Here is a 21,554-nt window from a genome sequence, read left to right on the forward strand (position 1 = left end):
TTTTTTCTAGATGTTTCAAATAAATGAATGTTTGTTAATATTTTTTATACCCTTCTACGCATTCTATATGCAGGAATCGTCTGACTGCTTTCTCTACATCCTAATTAGCACGACGTATGATGTTATTTCATTGGCTTTTTTTTTTACAACTCGATAATTAGCTGGCAGATGCGTCAAGTGTGCAGGATAAGGCAATTCTATCGATCCTATCTTCCACTATGTTTGTTGCCAGCGAAGCAGACACTTTCTAGAGTCGACAAGATCCTGAAACTCGCGGGCGTCCAGCTCTAATATTAAGGTAAAGACTTTTGCAAGGGTTACAAAAAGGCATTTCTGGATTTTTTGGTACTCGTTTCGGGTTTGTGATATTGATGGTAATTGGATAATATCGAAGACCAATCGTCGCTGCTTTAATAACTGAACTTCTAGTAATCAATAGGTTTCGCGTATTGTGATTCCAAATCTAGACAAAGGACATTTAAATTGTTTTAAATTTAGAAGTGGCGCTGTGCAGGATTTTGTATATAATGTTGTGATGTGAATCTGTGACTGAGTTGATTTCTTTTACAGAATGCTGGGTCCTAGGTTGTATACTCTGCTCTCGTGTTTTCACATCTTTCAAGCTTGGTCCATAAGAAATGTAGACTTGACCCTCCCCGATTCGGGGATCCACAGTCATGACTCCAGGCATGGAGGGATCAGAATGGGGGTCCCAGATGACCTTTGTGACAATGGAAAGGTAAGACTGGTTATGAAAAGATCTGTTTGCGTTTAACTTGTCATTAAAATAGAATTAAAACTGAGAGAGAACATATGTTTGATTTATAATTTCATTACAGTCGACAGATTTTAACACTTGTCAGTTAATCCAGTAATATTATTTGCTAAAAAGCTGTCGATAAAATATAAACATGTTAAAAAGTCTTTATTTTACATATTGATATTTAAGTTTCATAGCGAATTTTCGTAAAAATTCTATGCATAATTAAGTAATATTTCAACTTCTATGATCATTTTTTAAATACATCATTCCATTTGAATAACCTTATTTTGAATGACCCAAAATGAAGAATTACCTAAATGTGGATTGGAACCTTAAAGATCCCTCTTTGTATAGTTGTACCTCACGATTGGTTGTACCTATAGCACCAGTAAGTAAAGAAACTTAACTTTAAAAAAAGTAGTGTGTCGTAAAAATAATTTTATGGTAATTCAAATACGTTTACAGTAGCAATTGATAATAGATAAAACACTGGTATTTCATTCAACAGATCAATACGTCATGTTTGTGTATTCCCTGTATATATTTTTTATGTAACTTGAGCTCTGTGAACAGGTTATTTGGGTGTGTATCTTTTATATGATCATAGATGCATGTATTTATTTTTTAAATAATGAAAACTGTACTGCTAGATAATGTAATGTATACACCACGAATACATTTTGATTTTACATACTTTTTTCATATTTAAAGGAAATAAAGACAAGGGCTTATTGCACCGATCATGAAGATATGGTAGGTTTCATCCATATAATTATGTTTGGACAATTTGTATTGTCGTGTTTTATAAAATGTTGCTGTCAGAGAGTATAATTGTAGTACTCTATTAGATCTGTAATCAATTCTTCAGGGGAAATCGTGGCTCTTATACAGCTGTGACTCAAATTAATATCACTTAACGTATTGATGCACAAGCACCGCACAGTACTCAGTCGTCAAAAAACTACATTCTGTGCAAATGTACTTAAATTTATCTTCTCTGTGAGGATGATCTCGATCTCTCTCTCTCTCTCTCTCTCTCTCTCTCGAAGATTTAATAAAAAATCTAGCTCGAGAAAAACTCAATTAGCGGTACACTTTTCTCTTATAACATCTAAATAAAGTTAAAGTACATCCTCAGTTAAAACACGACATATTATTACTTTTGGATAGGTGTTTTGAGTTGAAATGAAGTCTCTTTCGCCCATTTTATAAAATATGTATTTAACTCCATCAAAAATATCAATATCACTTTATGCAAGATTTACATAAAAATTAAGCAAACTAAATGGAAAGCATGATTATCAGTATAACATATGGTGTATTGAAAAAAGTCAAGAGGATAAGATGCATATCCACTTCTGTACAAGTGGACAAACTGGAAATCTATTTCTGTAAAGTAGATAAATAACAACTTTGTGAAAATAAACTGCCTAAGTACTTCTGTAAAGATAGATACACAGACAAAGACAAACAGCAATATTACTACTGTAAAAATAGATCGAGGGTCATTCAATAAGTAACGCAACATACAGTTTAATAATAATAATAAATATAGAAGTATTTTTATTTTTTAACAGTTGAAAAGTTCTATTTAGGAACCCCTAATCACAAAAAACCTCATGGTTTTTCCTATTGTTCTCGCAAAGGAATTCACTTTTAAAGTAACCATGGCCACTAAACTGAGCTGATATCTGCTTTAAAAATGATATCTGCAAAGAAGAGAAAAATGAGGGCGAGTGTCAAATTTGTGCTTCATTACATACATACCTGTAGAACCAATATTAAAGATATGAATTTACTATGTAGAAAGAATAGTCTTTCACGCCGATGGATTTGGAAATTAAAAAGTAAAAATGTACAACTAAAAGATTGCAGTCAAACAAGTCAATCGAAATCTGAAGGGGCACCAAAACATATCAATGCTGTGAGCAACATGATATCTGAAAATGTCAGATTTACTTTGATAGATATTGCTAAAACGCTAAACATTTCATCGTCACAACAGTTTACAGAGTTCTGACAAATGAAATAGTTCTATCAGTTGGGTGATATGCTTAAGAGAAGAAACACGTTAAATGGCCCAATGGTCTATTTAAAAATTAATTTTTACAAAAAAGAAGACTTGATAAACTTGAGTGATAGACTCCTAACATGGGTGTAGTTTTTATAGCCGAAAAGGAAGATCAAGAATAAAATGTGGAATCAAATAGGAAGTTGTCGTCCTATTATTGCAAAGAGAAGCAAGGCCTCTAAATATGTTATAGAGAAATAAATAAAATTTTGAATAAAAGTAAGTTTACAACGTTTAGACCCCCCACATTCGCTAGATCTCAGCCATTATGAGATCTTTTTATTCCAAAAACGTATGAAAACAATTACAGGAAGACTTTTCGAGTATATCATAGAATATGTTATTCATCCGTATCGATCTTTATGGCATACCTAAAGATGAGTATGCCGAAGTTCTCTGGTCTTGAGTACAAAGACTTTAGATATGTGTAAATGTTAACAGGGAATACTTTGAGGGATTGAAAGTATTAAGAATCTGTTTCACGTGCTTTTCCTATTTTTAGAATGACAATTTGCATTATTATTGAAGACCCTCGTAAACTGCATAACTATACTGTACTTCTGTAAAAATAGCATAACAACTTCTGTAAAAATAGATAAACTGCAATAATACTTCTGTAAAAATATATAAACAGCATAACTACTTCTGTAAAAATAGATATACAGCATAACTACTTCTGTAAAAATAGATATACAGCATCACTACTTCTGTAAAAATAGATGAACAGAATAACTACTTCTGTAAAACTAGATATACAGCATCACTACTTCTGTAAAACTAGATATACAGCATCACTACTTCTGTAAAACTAGATAAACAGAATAACTACTTCTGTAAAAATAGATATACAGCATAACTACTTCTGTAAAACTAGATAAACAGAATAACTACTTCTGTAAAAATAGATATACAGCATAACTACTTCTGTAAAACTAGATAAACAGAATAACTACTTCTGTAAAACTAGATAAACAGAATAACTACTTCTGTAAAACTAGATAAACAGAATAACTACTTCTGTAAAACTAGATAAACAGAATAACTACTTCTGTAAAACTAGATAAACAGAATAACTACTTCTGTAAAAATAGATAAACAGAATAACTACTTCTGTAAAACTAGATAAACAGAATAACCACTTCTGTAAAACTAGATAAACAGAATAACTACTTCTGTAAAACTAGATATACAGCATCACTACTTCTGTAAAAATAGATATACAGCATCACTACTTCTGTAAAAATAGATGAACAGCATAAGAACTTCTGTAAAACTAGATAAACAGAATAACTACTTCTGTAAAAATAGATATACAGCATAACTACTTCTGTAAAACTAGATAAACAGAATAACTACTTCTGTAAAACTAGATAAACAGAATAACTACTTCTGTAAAACTAGATAAACAGAATAACTACTTCTGTAAAACTAGATAAACAGAATAACTACTTCTGTAAAACTAGATATACAGCATCACTACTTCTGTAAAACTAGATAAACAGAATAACTACTTCTGTAAAAATAGATATACAGCATAACTACTTCTGTAAAACTAGATAAACAGAATAACTACTTCTGTAAAACTAGATAAACAGAATAACTACTTCTGTAAAACTAGATATACAGCATCATTACTTCTGTAAAAATAGATGAACAGCATAAGAACTTCTGTAAAACTAGATAAACAGAATAACTACTTCTGTAAAAATAGATATACAGCATAACTACTTCTGTAAAACTAGATAAACAGAATAACTACTTCTGTAAAACTAGATAAACAGAATAACTACTTCTGTAAAACTAGATATACAGCATCACTACTTCTGTAAAACTAGATAAACAGAATAACTACTTCTGTAAAACTAGATAAACAGAATAACTACTTCTGTAAAACTAGATAAACAGAATAACTACTTCTGCAAAACTAGATAAACAGAATAACTACTTCTGTAAAACTAGATATACAGAATAACTACTTCTGTAAAACTAGATATACAGCATCACTACTTCTGTAAAACTAGATAAACAGAATAACTACTTCTGTAAAACTAGATAAACAGAATCACTACTTCTGTAAAACTAGATAAACAGAATAACTACTTCTGTAAAACTAGATAAACAGAATAACTACTTCTGTAAAACTAGATATACAGCATCACTACTTCTGTAAAACTAGATAAAATGAATAACTACTTCTGTAAAACTAGATAAACAGAATAACTACTTCTGTAAAACTAGATAAACAGAATAACTACTTCTGTAAAAATAGATAAACAGAATAACTACTTCTGTAAAAATAGATAAACAGAATAACTACTTCTGTAAAACTAGATATACAGAATAACTACTTCTGTAAAAATAGATATACAGCATCACTACTTCTGTAAAAATAGATATACAGCATCACTACTTCTGTAAAAATAGATATACAGCATCACTACTTCTGTAAAAATAGATATACAGCATCACTACTTCTGTAAAAATAGATATACAACATCACTACTTCTGTAAAAATAGATATACAGCATCACTACTTCTGTAAAAATAGATATACAGCATCACTACTTCTGTAAAAATAGATATACAGCATCACTACTTCTGTAAAAATAGATAAACAGCATCACTACTTCTGTAAAAATAGATATACAGCATCACTACTTCTGTAAAAATAGATATACAGCATCACTACTTCTGTAAAAATAGATATACAGCATCACTACTTCTGTAAAAATAGATAAACAGCATCACTACTTCTGTAAAAATAGATATACAGCATCACTACTTCTGTAAAAATAGATAAACAGCATCACTACTTCTGTAAAAATAGATAAACAGCATCACTACTTCTGTAAAAATAGATATACAGCATCACTACTTCTGTAAAAATAGATAAACAGCATCACTACTTCTGTAAAAATAGATATACAGCATCACTACTTCTGTAAAAAAAGATATACAGCATCACTACTTCTGTAAAAATAGATATACAGCATCACTACTTCTGTAAAAATAGATATACAGCATAACTACTTCTGTAAAAATAGATATACAGCATCACTACTTCTGTAAAAATAGATATACAGCATCACTACTTCTGTAAAACTAGATATACAGCATCACTACTTCTGTAAAAATAGATATACAGCATCACTACTTCTGTAAAAATAGATATACAGCATCACTACTTCTGTAAAAATAGATATACAGCATCACTACTTCTGTAAAAATAGATATACAGCATCACTACTTCTGTAAAAATAGATAAACAGCATCACTACTTCTGTAAAAATAGATAAACAGCATCACTACTTCTGTAAAAATAGATATACAGCATCACTACTTCTGTAAAAATAGATATACAGCATCACTACTTCTGTAAAACTAGATATACAGCATCACTACTTCTGTAAAACTAGATATACAGCATCACTACTTCTGTAAAACTAGATATACAGCATCACTACTTCTGTAAAACTAGATATACAGCATCACTACTTCTGTAAAACTAGATATACAGCATCACTACTTCTGTAAAACTAGATATACAGCATCACTACTTCTGTAAAAATAGATAAACAGCATCACTACTTCTGTAAAACTAGATAAACAGCATCACTACTTCTGTAAAAATAGATATACAGCATCACTACTTCTGTAAAAATAGATATACAGCATCACTACTTCTGTAAAAATAGATATACAGCATCACTACTTCTGTAAAACTAGATAAACAGCATCACTACTTCTGTAAAAATAGATATACAGCATCACTACTTCTGTAAAACTAGATATACAGCATCACTACTTCTGTAAAAATAGATATACAGCATCACTACTTCTGTAAAAATAGATATACAGCATCACTACTTCTGTAAAAATAGATATACAGCATCACTACTTCTGTAAAACTAGATATACAGCATCACTACTTCTGTAAAACTAGATATACAGCATCACTACTTCTGTAAAACTAGATATACAGCATCACTACTTCTGTAAAACTAGATATACAGCATCACTACTTCTGTAAAACTAGATATACAGCATCACTACTTCTGTAAAAATAGATATACAGCATCACTACTTCTGTAAAAATAGATATACAGCATCACTACTTCTGTAAAAATAGATGAACAGCATCACTACTTCTGTAAAAATAGATAAACAGCATCACTACTTCTGTAAAACTAGATATACAGCATCACTACTTCTGTAAAACTAGATATACAGCATCACTACTTCTGTAAAACTAGATATACAGCATCACTCCTTCTGTAAAAATAGATATACAGCATCACTACTTCTGTAAAACTAGATATACAGCATCACTACTTCTGTAAAACTAGATATACAGCATCACTACTTCTGTAAAAATAGATATACAGCATCACTACTTCTGTAAAAATAGATATACAGCATCACTACTTCTGTAAAAATAGATATACAGCATCACTACTTCTGTAAAAATAGATAAACAACATCACTACTTCTGTAAAAATAGATATACAGCATCACTACTTCTGTAAAAATAGATATACAGCATCACTTCTTCTGTAAAAATAGATATACAGCATCACTACTTCTGTAAAAATAGATATACAGCATCACTACTTCTGTAAAAATAGATATACAGCATCACTACTTCTGTAAAACTAGATAAACAGCATCACTACTTCTGTAAAAATAGATATACAGCATCACTACTTCTGTAAAAATAGATATACAGCATCACTACTTCTGTAAAAATAGATATACAACATCACTACTTCTGTAAAAATAGATATACAGCATCACTACTTCTGTAAAACTAGATAAACAGCATCACTACTTCTGTAAAAATAGATATACAGCATCACTACTTCTGTAAAAATAGATATACAGCATCACTACTTCTGTAAAAATAGATATACAGCATCACTACTTCCGTAAAAATAGATAAACAGCATCACTACTTCCGTAAAACTAGATATACAGCATCACTACTTCTGTAAAAATAGATAAACAGCATCACTACTTCTGTAAAACTAGATATACAGCATCACTACTTCTGTAAAAATAGATATACAGCATCACTACTTCTGTAAAAATAGATATACAGCATCACTACTTCTGTAAAACTAGATGAACAGCATCACTACTTCTGTAAAAATAGATATACAGCATCACTACTTCTGTAAAAATAGATATACAGCATCACTACTTCTGTAAAAATAGATATACAGCATCACTACTTCTGTAAAAATAGATATACAGCATCACTACTTCTGTAAAAATAGATGAACAGCATCACTACTTCTGTAAAACTAGATAAACAGCATCACTACTTCTGTAAAAATAGATATACAGCATCACTACTTCTGTAAAACTAGATATACAGCATCACTACTTCTGTAAAAATAGATATACAGCATCACTACTTCTGTAAAAATAGATATACAGCATCACTACTTCTGTAAAAATAGATATACAGCATCACTACTTCTGTAAAAATAGATATACAGCATCACTACTTCTGTAAAAATAGATATACAGCATCACTACTTCTGTAAAAATAGATATACAGCATCACTACTTCTGTAAAAATAGATATACAGCATCACTACTTCTGTAAAAATAGATAAACAGCATCACTACTTCTGTAAAAATAGATATACAGCATAACTACTTCTGTAAAACTAGATATACAGCATCACTTCTTCTGTAAAAATAGATATACAGCATCACTACTTCTGTACAGGTAGATTAAAAGCAAAACTACTTCTGTAAAAAAGGAGAGAAACAGCATCACTTCTTCTGTAAAAATAGATAAACATTTCAACTTCTGTTAATGTTTATATGCTGATATCTACTCGGTCAATGTTGATAAAGTGCACATCTTACGTTAACGTGGATAAGGTGTATATTAACTTTCGTAAAAAATGTATAAGCTGTACATCCACTTTTGTAAAAATTTTGTTGCATATTCACTTCTTAAAAATCGGATAAAGTACATATCTACGGTTGTAAAAATAGATAAGCTGCAAACATCCTTTAGTAATAAGTTGTCATGTTCCAAATTTTGTATTTATTCCCACCCGGTAAATTAAAAATTTAGAACATGACAAAACATGTTCATCTATTTTCAATATCACGCCTGTACGCTGATATTTTCTCTTTTTTAGCCTATCCATGTATGCATGAACGAAACAATTACATATACGGAAACTATACCTTTAAGGTAAGAAATTCAAGCAATAAATATATAGACACTATATTGTTAAAGTCGTGCCAATAGCATAAATGAAATCTCATTACGGAATATGAACATTGCGATAACTATATAATAACATATGGAGATTTGATAATGTTAAGTACCTTGGACAATAACATAGTCAAAATCTTACTGAGGTAAGTACTATAACATTTTCAGACACTGTATCGCAATGTTAAGTAAGAATTTAAGATTTGTTCACATTTTCTACAGACAATATATAGTTAAAGTCAAAACTTAGACCTGTACAAGTTTCCTAGAGGCACTATAAAACGCCTTTTAGATCTGTATACAAGCTTTTTATAGACACTACCCAATTTACTGTTAAGCTAAGAAGTGAAGACCAGTATACATTTTTTATGGACACTATATCATTAAAGTTAGTATTAGACTTTTCAATGACATTTTTAGACACTAAATTGTTTAAGTAAGAGATCTAAACTTGCACATATTTTCCACAGGCACGTTACCGTTAAGATAAAAATCGTATACGCGTGCATATTTTTCACAGGCAAGTTTCCGTTAAGATAACTAAAGAACAGTAGACGTGTACGTATTCCACAGACACTTTACCGTAATGATAAGGCCTATAAACGTTTACAAATTTTTCATAGGCACTTTACCGATATAGTATGAATACAGAATTGTACATATTTTTCATAGGCACTTTACCGATATAGTATGAATATATAACTGTACATATTTTCCACAGATATTCTAGCGTTAAATTAAGAAATGTCGACGTGTACATATTTTCAACAGAGTTATCTTTAAGGATAATAGACATATTTTCTACAGACATTATTAGAATAACGACTACAGACTTGTTCGAGAAATGCATGGTCAAAGCTTCACTGGGTTTAGATGCTGACAAAATCAATTCTTCTCTTTAGGTGAAATATCATCTAGATCTGAAATATTCATCTCCACCATCTGATTCATTGATTGAATAAACCATTAGACCATGTAAACCAATAAACCATAAACCATTAGATCTTCCCTCAAACTTCCCAGTCAAAACAAAACCATAAAAGATACATCTTGTAACAAGTTAGTTTTCAATTTAACATGAATATTTATTATCTTGTAATGTATAAGTGTGAGTTTTTTTTTCTTCTTATTTTGAGAGGTATTATTTATGGGCTGATTTGACTACCATAGTAATTAGACGACAAATAATATCGTAAACATAATCAACCAGTCATTTCCTTATTATTAATTAATACATGTTTAATGGTTGGCTGGAACCAAATAGTTTAGAAAAGAAAGTGTATAGCATTTTTTCTTTCGATGCAATAAGTTCCAAATCGATCACAAGTAGCAATGATAAGAGTATATTTTCAAGTTTTATTTTTATGATGCTAATTTTGGCCGTGATAGTGGAGCGAATCCAGTTCACTTTTTAATCTTCTCAAGGTAGTTTTCCTTATCAACATTAGCAAGTATTAATAATATTCGTTCGTTTCGCCTACATCAGATACTTTGAGAATGTGAGTTTAAAATTCTTTTATGAATCATTTTGAGGACATTCATCCAGTAAACCTTCTCTGTAAGTGTAAAAAAAAATGACCGTGTTCGACTGCAAAAGTACCCTATACTCATGGTTGCTAAAATTTTGTGTCGTCAATTGCAATTGTGGATCAGAAAATGTCAGGCCATTTATCCCAAAGTGTCGAAATAGCCAATTTAAAAAAAATCAACACCATTATTTTGGGTTATTATGTTCCCCAAACGAAGTTTGGGAACATATTGTTTTTACTCTGTTTCTTATTATTATGTTCCCCAAACGAAGTTTGGGAACATATTGTTTTTACTCTGTTTCTTATTATTATTATTATTATTATTATTATTCTTTTTTTCTACTTTCTTCTCCGGTACTTTTTTGTCCGGGAGTGTTCTCATAGAACCACTCATCCGATTGACATGAAACCTTTTTAGGGTTAATAGGCATGTTGTGTAGGTGTTCGGAACGAAGGTCATTTTGCGCGCACATGCATGCACGTGCGCGCGCGTGCAATGAGTGAAATGACTGATATACTTGATGAAGTCGTAACTTTTGTATTTCTTGATGATTTGCTTTGAAACTCAAAATATAAAGATATATTAGTAGTCTAGACAAGATAACATGGTCAAATTAGCATGAACTCACGCGCATGCACGTGCGCTCTTCTCTGATTGGCTGATACAAAAATCTCAATAATTTCCTTGTTTTTTCACAAAATACTTCGAAATTTAGAATATAAGTATATATTATAAGATGCTACAACATGTTATATAGGAAATTTCTTGAAAACACGCGCATGCAGGTGTGCTGCAATCTGATTGGTTGAAACTTTAAATGTCTATAACTCCCTTGGTTTTCAACAAAACAGGATGAAATTTACGACATGGATAGGCACATAGAGCTCATACAATATGATACTATCAAAATTGAATGCAAGGCCATGCATGCGCGTATGCTGATTTCTGATTGGCTAATACTTAAAGGGTTACATCTCTCTTATTTTTCAATGAAATTCTTTGATATTTAACACAAATGTATGTATTGTGAGACACTATAAGAAAATTAATGTGAAAAATGCAGAAAACATGTGCAAGCACATGCGCTGAAATTTGATTGGCTAATACCCATATGGCTATATCGGAGTAGTTTTCCAATGAAATACCCTTAAAAATAAAGTATCCATTTATATTACAAAAGTATTGTCTAATTTATTGAAGCTTGTAGGGAATGGGGCATTATAAGGGATTGGGGAGCCGTTTGGGGAACATCTGTAACGGTTCCCGTTACAATTAGCACTAGTTATTATTATTAAGGTCTTCCGTTTTCACGGAAGACCTTATAGTGATTCTACTGTTTCTTATTATTATTATTATTATTATTATTATTATTATTTTGACCAAATTTTGTGCAGGCGTTTTCTCGAAAACTATTCAGTGGTTTTTCGTGAAACTTTCAGGAAAAATTAGTCATTGTATGAACTTGTTTCATCACAAGGAAAATTTGGAAAATTCCATTTTGGTTCCAAGTTACGGGCAATTTCCTGATTTTAAAATGAAATTTTGTCCTCGAATGTTCTCAAGAATGACTAAAGATATGAACTGGAGACTTATTGGAGAGCATAGAACGTGACTTCTAAATTTGTGGAATCACATTTTCGTTCGTCGTCGGCACTTCCGGTCGTTTACGGAAGTGATCAAAGAAATCATAAAATTTCAACTTTCTTTTTTTAAATCAATACTTACATCACATTATTGCATCTCTTTTGTAGTTTCGAAATATGTTGGTCCCACCGGAAACAAAAACGACAACTTCCGGTTATAAGAGAAAAACTACATAATTTTAGTATTTTTCTTTCCCATTAACATCCTTTGTAGATAAAGTTTTTGAAATGAATTTTAAATATGTTATTCAAACTGTAGATATCTAGAGTAACATCAAATATCTTTGTAAAATTCACTTCCGGTTGCGTGTTTTCCTGTCCTCAAAATGAGAAGTTGTCTGAGCAAGATCTCGGAAACGGTGAGAGATTAAGACACCAAACTTATATGAGCAACAGACCTTAAGATGTAGGCAAAACCATTTGGGTTCAGAGCGTCAGCCGTCACTTCCGGTCGTCACAGGAAGTGATCAAAGAAATCGAAAATTTCAACTTTTCTTTTTTTAATTAAAAATTGCATCACTTTATTGCATCTTTTTCGCAGATTCGAAAGATCTTGGTCTCACCGGAAACAAAAGCGACAACTTCCGGTTATAAGAGAAAAACTACATAATTTGAGTATTTTACTTTTCCATCAATATTTTTTTCTAGAAAAAGTATCTGAAATGAATTTTAAATATGTTATTCAGACTGCAAATGTCTAGAGTAATCGTAAATATCTTTCAAAAATTCACTTCCGGTCGCATGTTTTCCTGTCCTCAAAATGTGAAGTTGTCTGAGCGAGATCTCAAAACTAGGTAAAAGATTAAAACACCAAACTTTTATGAGTAATAGACCTTGAGGAGTAGGCAAAACCATTTGGGTTAAACGCGTCAGTCGTCACTTCCGCTTGTCACAGTAAGTGATCAAAGAAATCTAAAAAAAAATTAACTTTTCTTTTTTAAATCAATGCTTGCATCACTTTATTGCATCTCTTTCGCTGTTTAGAAATATGTTAGATTCCACCGGAAACAAAAACGTCAACTTCCGGTTTTAGGAGATAAACTACTTTACTTTGATATTTAATTTTCTCATAAATATTGCTCATCGATAAAGTACTTGAAATGACTTTATGTATGTTGTATATATTGCAAATGTCTAGAGAAAAGTCAAAGATTTTTATAAAATTCACTTCCGGTCTCTTGTTTACCTGTCCTCAAAATTAGAATTTGATCTCACAATATTGCTCGGCAACAGTAAACGACTGATGTCTAAAACTTTCAAGACTGATGGTCAGTCATCAGTTATATGAATCGTGAGAAAATCTTGTATAGCCGTTACTTCTGGTACTTCCGGTCGTGACCGGAAGTGATGTAAAAAATGAATGGTTAACGTTAGCAAGTTGGATTTTCACGCTGACGACAAGGGTTAAATTTACAGAGTGTCTGAATTTCTTTTATCTCTTTTTCAGCTTGAATCTTCGTTTTTATTTTCAGAATCGGACGGAAGACCTCTCATTGCTCGCAATGAGTTTCTAGTTATTATTATTTTTCTTCCTGGGTACTTTTTTGTCCGTCAGTGATCTCCGAAACTACACATCCGATTGAGGTGAAACCTTTTTAGGGTTAATAGGAATGATATGTAGATTTGCGGAACGAATGTCAATTTGCGCGCACGCGCATGCACGTGCATGCGCGTGCAATGCGTAAAATGAACAATATACTTGTTATAGCTGTAACTTTTATATCTTTCGATGAAATGCTTTAATACTCAGAATATAAGGATGTATTAATAGTGTAGGCAAGATGACATGGTCAGAATGCGCATGCATGCACGTGCGCGCATGCGCATTGATTGAAATAACCAATACAATCGATATAGACTTAACCTGTACATTTTTTGATGAATTGCATTGAAACTCAGAATATAAATATATATTAGAAGTGTACACAAGAAGACCTGATCAGCGCACACATGCATGCACGTGTGTGCACGTGCGCGCGCGTGCAATGAGTAAAATGACAGATATACTTGATATAGCTATAACTTTCATATCCTTTGATGAAATGCTTTGATACTCAGGATATCAGGATATATTAAAAGTGTAGACAAGATGACATGATCAGAATGCACATGCATGCACGTGTGCGCATGCGCATTGATTGAAATATCCAATACAAATGATATAGACTTAACTTGTACATTTTTTGATGAATTGCATTGAAACTCAGAATATAAATATATATTAGAAGTGTACACAAGAAGACTTGATCAGCGCACACATGCATGCACGTGCGTGCACGTGCGCGCGCGTGCAATGAGTAAAATGACAGATATACTTGATAAAACCAAAACTTTCATATCTTTTGATGAAATAAGTTAATACTCAGAATATAAGGATATATTAATAGTGTAGACAAGATGACATGGTCAGCATGCACGTGCGTACGCGTGCAATGAGTAAAATTACCAATATACTTGATATAACCATAACTTTTACATTTTTTGATGTAATGCTTTGATACTCAGAATATATAAACATATTATAAATGTAGACAAGATGACATTGTCAACATGCACATGCATGCACGTGCGCGCGCATGCAATGCTAAAATGACCAATATACTTGATATAGCTGTAACTTTTATACTTTTTGATGAAATGCTTTGATACTCAAAATATATAGATATATTAATAGTGTTGACAAGATGACACGGTCATCATGGACATGCATGCACGTGCGCGCGCGAGCAATGCGTAAAATGACAGATATACTTAATATAGCCGAATTTTTTTTTAATCTTTTGATGAAATTTGAATATAAAGATGTATTAAAAGTATAGACAAGTTGACATGGTCATTTTATACGTGAATGCCCATGTGCGAGCGTGTAATGCGTAAAAAAACCCAACATACTTGATTGGCTTCTTTAATAAAGCTTACAGGGAATAAGACACCAAAAGGAAGTTGGGAAGCGTTTGGGGAACATCTGTAACGGTCCCGTTACAATTAATACTAGTTTCTGATGTCTTTGCAGTAAATGTTTAAACTCAGTAGCACTTGTGACTATTTTTAAAGACCAAATAACTAGTACACTGGTAAATCTTGTCTTGATATGGATCTGCCTAAATAAAAAAAAATCCCATCAAAAAAATTCTACCAGAGATATTTTAAAAAAAATTTAAAAAGGTATTTTTTGTCTCTGATTATACCTGGAACGTGTATTTATGTGTCGCATTTAGATTACAATAATTTATTGATACATTTGAGGACAGTGGCTTTGAGTTGACGTCACAATCTATTATATTCACCACAAATTTTTATTACAACTCACACAGTACTTCAGTTTACCATCTAGCCAATCAGAAGATGTCTTTTCAAACAACAATTTCTATATAGACAAAAACGCTTCCCCTTGAATGAACCTTTCAAGGTGTCAAATACGTGTATGATTGTGTATGTCTAATTTCAAAAAATCGATGCTTGTATGCTTATTTAGTACTTCCTAGTATTATTTATATACCTGGATTTCTGCAAGTATTAGCCTAAAAAAAATCGATAAAATACAAAATAGAACAGAATATTTATTTCTAATTTAGAGCCCAAAATAGACATGTATCAACATATACTCATTTCTGAAATTCAGCATGTTCAATGAAAAAATGAATTAAAACATGGTAATTTCTCGCATTTGTATAAGAATTGGTCATCATTTTTTTTAGTCTATAAAAATAGCACGCAACTATACATATATGTACATTCCGTGAAACTACCAGTCACTTGTATGCTGGTCTTTGCTATAGTTTGAAGAGCTTTACTGTGTTGTATATTTCTACATAGTAATTGCTAACTTTAAGTCATTTCATCGCTCTTTGACGTGACGTTACATTACAAAAAATGACGTTCCTATTGCCTTTTTCTATCAAAACACTGCCATATTGCAGTATCTATTTTTCAAAAAGTATAATAGATATTGAAAAAAGGAAAACGGTAATGAATAGCAAATATTCTATATTATCTATAATAAACATAACATTAATTTTTTAGAAGAGGCCGTTTTTGATGCTTCGTGGACTTAGCTCTTTGTAAAATAAACTTCAAATTCCTTATTTTACTTGAGTGTTTTAACGAAATGATTTGTAAACGTCAAATAACGAAAACAAGAGTTCATGGGTTAACTGCTGCTCAACAGTTTTTACATGTGATTAGATGAACTGAGTAATTCAATTCGAGAGAGGTACTTATCGCAAAATTACTCGAAAATACTTTCTTTGAATGTATTTGGGAATCTATTTTATTTTCAACAGCGGTCGTCATCGTCCTTTGTGGCCTGTTTATGGCGAGTATCTTTACCTCCCACCACAAAGATGGGTGCATTCCTTAGAGGTAATGTATAACCTAAAGTTAAAACATGAGTTGCTGTTGATTAATATACTGATCTTCTTGTCTGATAAAGAATAATTTTGAATATCCTACTTACTAATTTCAGACTATTATTTCTATAAGGTACCAGCTAAATGTAGACTCTTGATGAGACTACTGGAGTAATTAACTAATTTTTAAAATAAACACTTATGTGACATTGAATCAACTAAGAACAAAGACTAAAAACTTCAAACAATTCATCAAATTTCAAGTTATCCTACGAAAATGATTTCATGGTAATGATAGTGTAATTTATCATCTTGCAAGACAACAAGCAGATTGTTGGCGCTTTCAGAATATTTTTGTATTAAACAATTCATTCAATCTTGAGCTTCTCTGTGTTTGCTTATATTAGATATCTTTGGGTTTTTTTAAAAATTTAAATCTGTGATTTCAATGTCCTAAAGATACATTATCATAGGGTAGTTGCAGAAGCTTATTTAATATGCTTTATATCCGATTTCTTGCATAGCTTTTGTGCCTTAATGTCTCGTGTTTAGTAGTAATTTTTAAGTATCAATATCTAGGATCTCGATGAGATATTAGAATAGTATATTATTCTTTTCAAAATGAGTATGTAATATGCTTTCGAAATGTACATTTTAGTTTTAGGACATTATTAACAGCCCTACTAAATAGTAGTATCTACAGAAGTCATTTCCGTATACTATATACCAAACTAAGAATTCAAAGTTTAGAAAATTTATTTCCCAACACGAACGGGAGATTTAATACTAGTAAGCCTTTTGACTATGGATCTTCTGATATACTTCTTAAAAGTCTTACACTAATGAAAATCTTTATATCTTATATTTCAGCGCATTGTTTAGCTATTTTAAAAAAAAAATATTTTTAGCTGTACCAGTTGTGGTTTTCTTTTCTCTTTCATGTTCTTCAATTTTATTGTATTCTGTTTATTAGTCCCCTACCGGTGAAACCGGAGGGGACTATAGGTTTCCTCTGAGTCTGTCCGTCCGTCTGTCTGTCTGTCTGTCCGTCTGTCCCTCTGTCTGTCTGTCAGTCTGTCCCACTTGGTTTTCCGCACTTTTCTTCTAAACGCTTGCAGATATTGAGCTGATTTTTGGTATGTGAGTGTATCCTGATAAGTTACAGATCAAGTTTGCATTTCGTTCCGCTTCAATGATTTTTGACGGAATTACGATCTTTTCAATTTTTCAGGGTTTTCCGCACTTTTTTTCTAAACGCTTGCAGATATTGAGTTGATTTTTGGTATGTGACTTTACCATGATGAGTTATAGATTAAGTTTGCATTTCGTTCCGTTTCATTGATTTTTGACGGAAATATGGCATTTTCAATTTTTAACGGGAACCAGATTACACTTGCCGGTAGGGGACTAGTATTGCGAATGCAATACTCTCGGAATGCTTGTTTTTTATGTAGAATACTTGGTTTCAGTATGAAATGCATTAATGCATGAAATTAACATTGAATACGAGCAATTAATTACATAATTATATCTTCATATTTGAACTCTGTTCAATCTAAGAATATTTGGAGGATCTCCCTTAATCCCATATTCTTGTTCGTTTATTTCTGTCTTATTAGTCCCCTACCGGTGAAACCGGAGGGCACTATAGGTTTCCTCTGAGTCTGTCCGTCCGTCTGTCTGTCTGTCTGTCTGTCCGTCTGTCCCTCTGTCTGTCTGTCAGTCTGTCCCACTTGGTTTTCCGCACTTTTTTCCTAAACGCTTGCAGATATTGAGCTAATTTTTGGTATGAGAGTGTATCTTGATGGGTTACAGATCAAGTTTGCATTTGGTTCCACTTCATTGATTTTTGACGGAATTACGGCCTTTTCAATTTTTACGGGTTTTCCGCAATTTTCTTCTAAACGCTTTCATATATTGAGCTGATTTTTGGTATATGACTTTACCTTGATCAGTTATAGATCAAGTTTGCATTTCGTCCCGCTTCATTGATTTTTGACAGAATTATGGCATTTTCAATTCTTAAAGGGGAACCAGATTACACTTGCCGGTAGGGGACTAGTATTGCTAATGCAATACTCTCAGAATGCTTGTTTCTTTTTCACAATACGTTGGTTATATTATTCCGTAACATTTATAGTGTTATATACTGCTTGTTAAATACAAACCCCAAACTTAAAGCTGAACACGACTCGTAAATAGGCATACGCCATATTCGATTATACTATCTACGATATCAGCACCGAGATATATACCCTTCGCATTCGTTACACCTGACTGCTTTATTAGTCCCCTACCGGTGAAACCGGAGGGGACTATAGGTTTCCTCTGAGTCTGTCCGTCTGTCTGTCTGTCTGTCCGTCCGTCTGTCCGTCTGTCCCTCTGTCTGTCTGTCAGTCTGTCCCACTTGGTTTTCCGCACTTTTTTCCTAAACGCTTGCAGATATTAAGCTGATTTTTGGTATGTGAGTGTATCTTGGGGAGTTACAGATCAAGTTTGCATTTGGTTCCACTTCAATAATTTTTGAAGGAATTACGGCCTTTTCAATTTTTAAGGATTTTCCACAATTTCTTCTAAATGCTTTCAGATATTGAGCTGATTTTTGGTATGTGACTTTACCTTGATTAGTTATAGATCAAGTTTGCATTTCGTCCCGCTTCATGGATTTTTAACGGAATTATGGCATTTTCAATTCTTAACGGGAACCAGATTACACTTGCCGGTAGGGGACTAGTATTGCTAATGCAATACTCTCAGAATGCTTGTTGTCACAGGTATCGGCGTTGAATGGTGAAACGTGTTCGTGCTTGTTATCTTGCACTGCCTTTGTATATTTATTTTATTGCAGTTACGTCTATTTTTATTTGTTTGTATACTGCACTGACCTGTGCAACTTCTGTATGTTTCTTTGGTATCTTTCTCTCCTGCCGTGGAAGAAGTGCACAGTTATTTTTTGCGCTACCGAGAGCTATGAATCATACGTCCGTCTATATACACAGGCGACAACTGATTACACTGAACTATGACTAAGTAAGCGGCTTATATAGGGGCCCTCAGACATAGCGAGTGAATAAGAAATATGGCGGACAAATTCCTTTTACGAATCGTGTTTAGCTTTAACCTTATCTACTGTTCCATTTAATTTACTCACAACATAGTTATATGGTCATATTGTATCATCCTTGTTAATAATTTATTTATAACATGGTATTGTGGTTATGTTGTATCATCCTTACTAGTAATTCATTTACAACATAGTGCTGTGGTCATGTTGTATCATTCTGCTAGTAATTCATCCATTTTATGATGAATTTACAGCATGGTGCTGTGGTTATGTTGTATCATCCTTGTGCCAGAAAAGACGAGGTCCAAAAATTGAGAACCATAGTAGAGAGTTGTTTACGGCGTCACGTTATAACACCGTATAATAAACTCCCATTGGCAGAGGTAAACATATTTCTAATACTTGCTCCATTAGATATGTGTACAGTGTATTTTGACAAGATATTGTTTATTTCCCAAAAAATGAAGAGTTTTATATGTAATAAATGAAAAAGTTAGGTGACAATAAAACAGAGAAAAGAAAATAAATTATACATATTAGTACTAGAAAATTACAGACTAACATGAAGAAACTGTTGTCTTTATTATGTGAAATATGAAAATAACGAACAGTAATGAAGTTCAAAAGTGTATTGAAACAATAGAAATTTGGAGCAAGGCAAACAAGAGCCCTAAAAACATCAGTGGTGGGATCAGATGCCATTGAGGAGTAAGCAACCTTGTCGACCGGTCACAACCACCGTGTGCTCCTTGTCATGATCGAATACTAGTAAACGGAAAATCCGTAGGCATTGCAGTGTGAAAATAATGGCATAACAATTTGTTTGAAAAAAGTCAGTCAACATTCGACATAATGATAGATTGTATTTATTGAAAAGGTCAATGAACGTTGACTTTAAACGATACTGTAGATATTCTTGTTTCATCAACTTGTTTGTCAAAAGTTTGCCTCATTTTAGAAATTGTTCGTACGTAGAGCATGTTCAACTGGGAGACATAAACTTCATATAAAGGTGTAAAAGCAACGATTAGCATAATATGTGCCCCATTCTGTGTACAAGATTATTTTTTCAAAATTTGTACTTTGAAATAACCTATTAGAGATTAAAAAATCTGCTTTTCAGGATTCTGGACATCAAACAAAAACGTACTGGTTGTCTTGATATCAAATATTTCTGAAAATTTTTATACATATTTTCGAATTCGCCATCTTTAAACAATTTAAAATACATGCAATTTGAAAAAAGTTGCATTTTATATTCATGTTTTTGTGGATTCTTAGGACAGGTTTCTCAGGCTTCCTTATAATATTTTTATAGCACAATCATACACGTGTGTAATAGAAATTTACTATTGATTTTCAGCCTTTTGCACTTGTGACTTACAAGTGTCGACTTACAATGAACTACATAGATGAAGATGCTGTGATAAAATTTATTAAGGTAAGGTTTTGGTCATGCTTGCTCAGTTCCATCAGTAACTGTTCGTTCAGCTACGGTTTCTCATCTTGAGTTCTATCAACCCCAAATGACGAGTTCTCTTTCTTTATTTATAATGAGAGCAGTTGCACTCTCTGTTAGATTGTTCTTGTTTTGAAGAAAGTAAAATAAAACAGATAAAGTAATCGATTAAATATTCGTAAACTTCTTTTTAGAAACATGCCCTTAAAGCACCGGAAAGAGCAGTGTGGAGAGACGGGGATTATGCTTTTGGTTTGTTAAAAACTAGCAAGACTTTATATGGGAGTAACGAGAAAGATACTACTCTTTGCCCTCTGCTGCGCATGTACGGAAATGCAGAATGAACGATAAGCAACCGGATGTGAACTCTAGTCATTATTTAAAAATATGTGTTGGTGTTTAACATTTTATTTTATTAAATAATTTCAATCATA

General features: G+C 32.2%; 1 protein-coding gene across 1 annotated transcript; it reads left to right on the forward strand.

Moving 5' to 3' along the window:
* The first annotated feature begins 203 nt into the window (after positions 1-203).
* On the forward strand, positions 204-21,554 carry LOC133196697 (uncharacterized). The gene is made up of 9 exons (XM_061332556.1): positions 204-298; positions 571-739; positions 1,071-1,151; positions 1,475-1,516; positions 8,996-9,051; positions 16,532-16,610; positions 19,916-20,044; positions 21,025-21,102; positions 21,315-21,554. The coding sequence occupies exons 2-9, from the start codon at positions 572-574 to the stop codon at positions 21,462-21,464; spliced, it is 783 nt and encodes a 260-aa protein (XP_061188540.1). The 5' UTR covers positions 204-298; position 571; the 3' UTR covers positions 21,465-21,554.

Source organism: Saccostrea echinata, unplaced genomic scaffold, assembly GCF_033153115.1.
Source record: "Saccostrea echinata isolate AGI-Se365-2 ecotype Australia unplaced genomic scaffold, CSIRO_AGI_Sech_v1 ptg000030l, whole genome shotgun sequence".
In the NCBI taxonomy this organism is placed as follows: domain Eukaryota; kingdom Metazoa; phylum Mollusca; class Bivalvia; order Ostreida; family Ostreidae; genus Saccostrea; species Saccostrea echinata.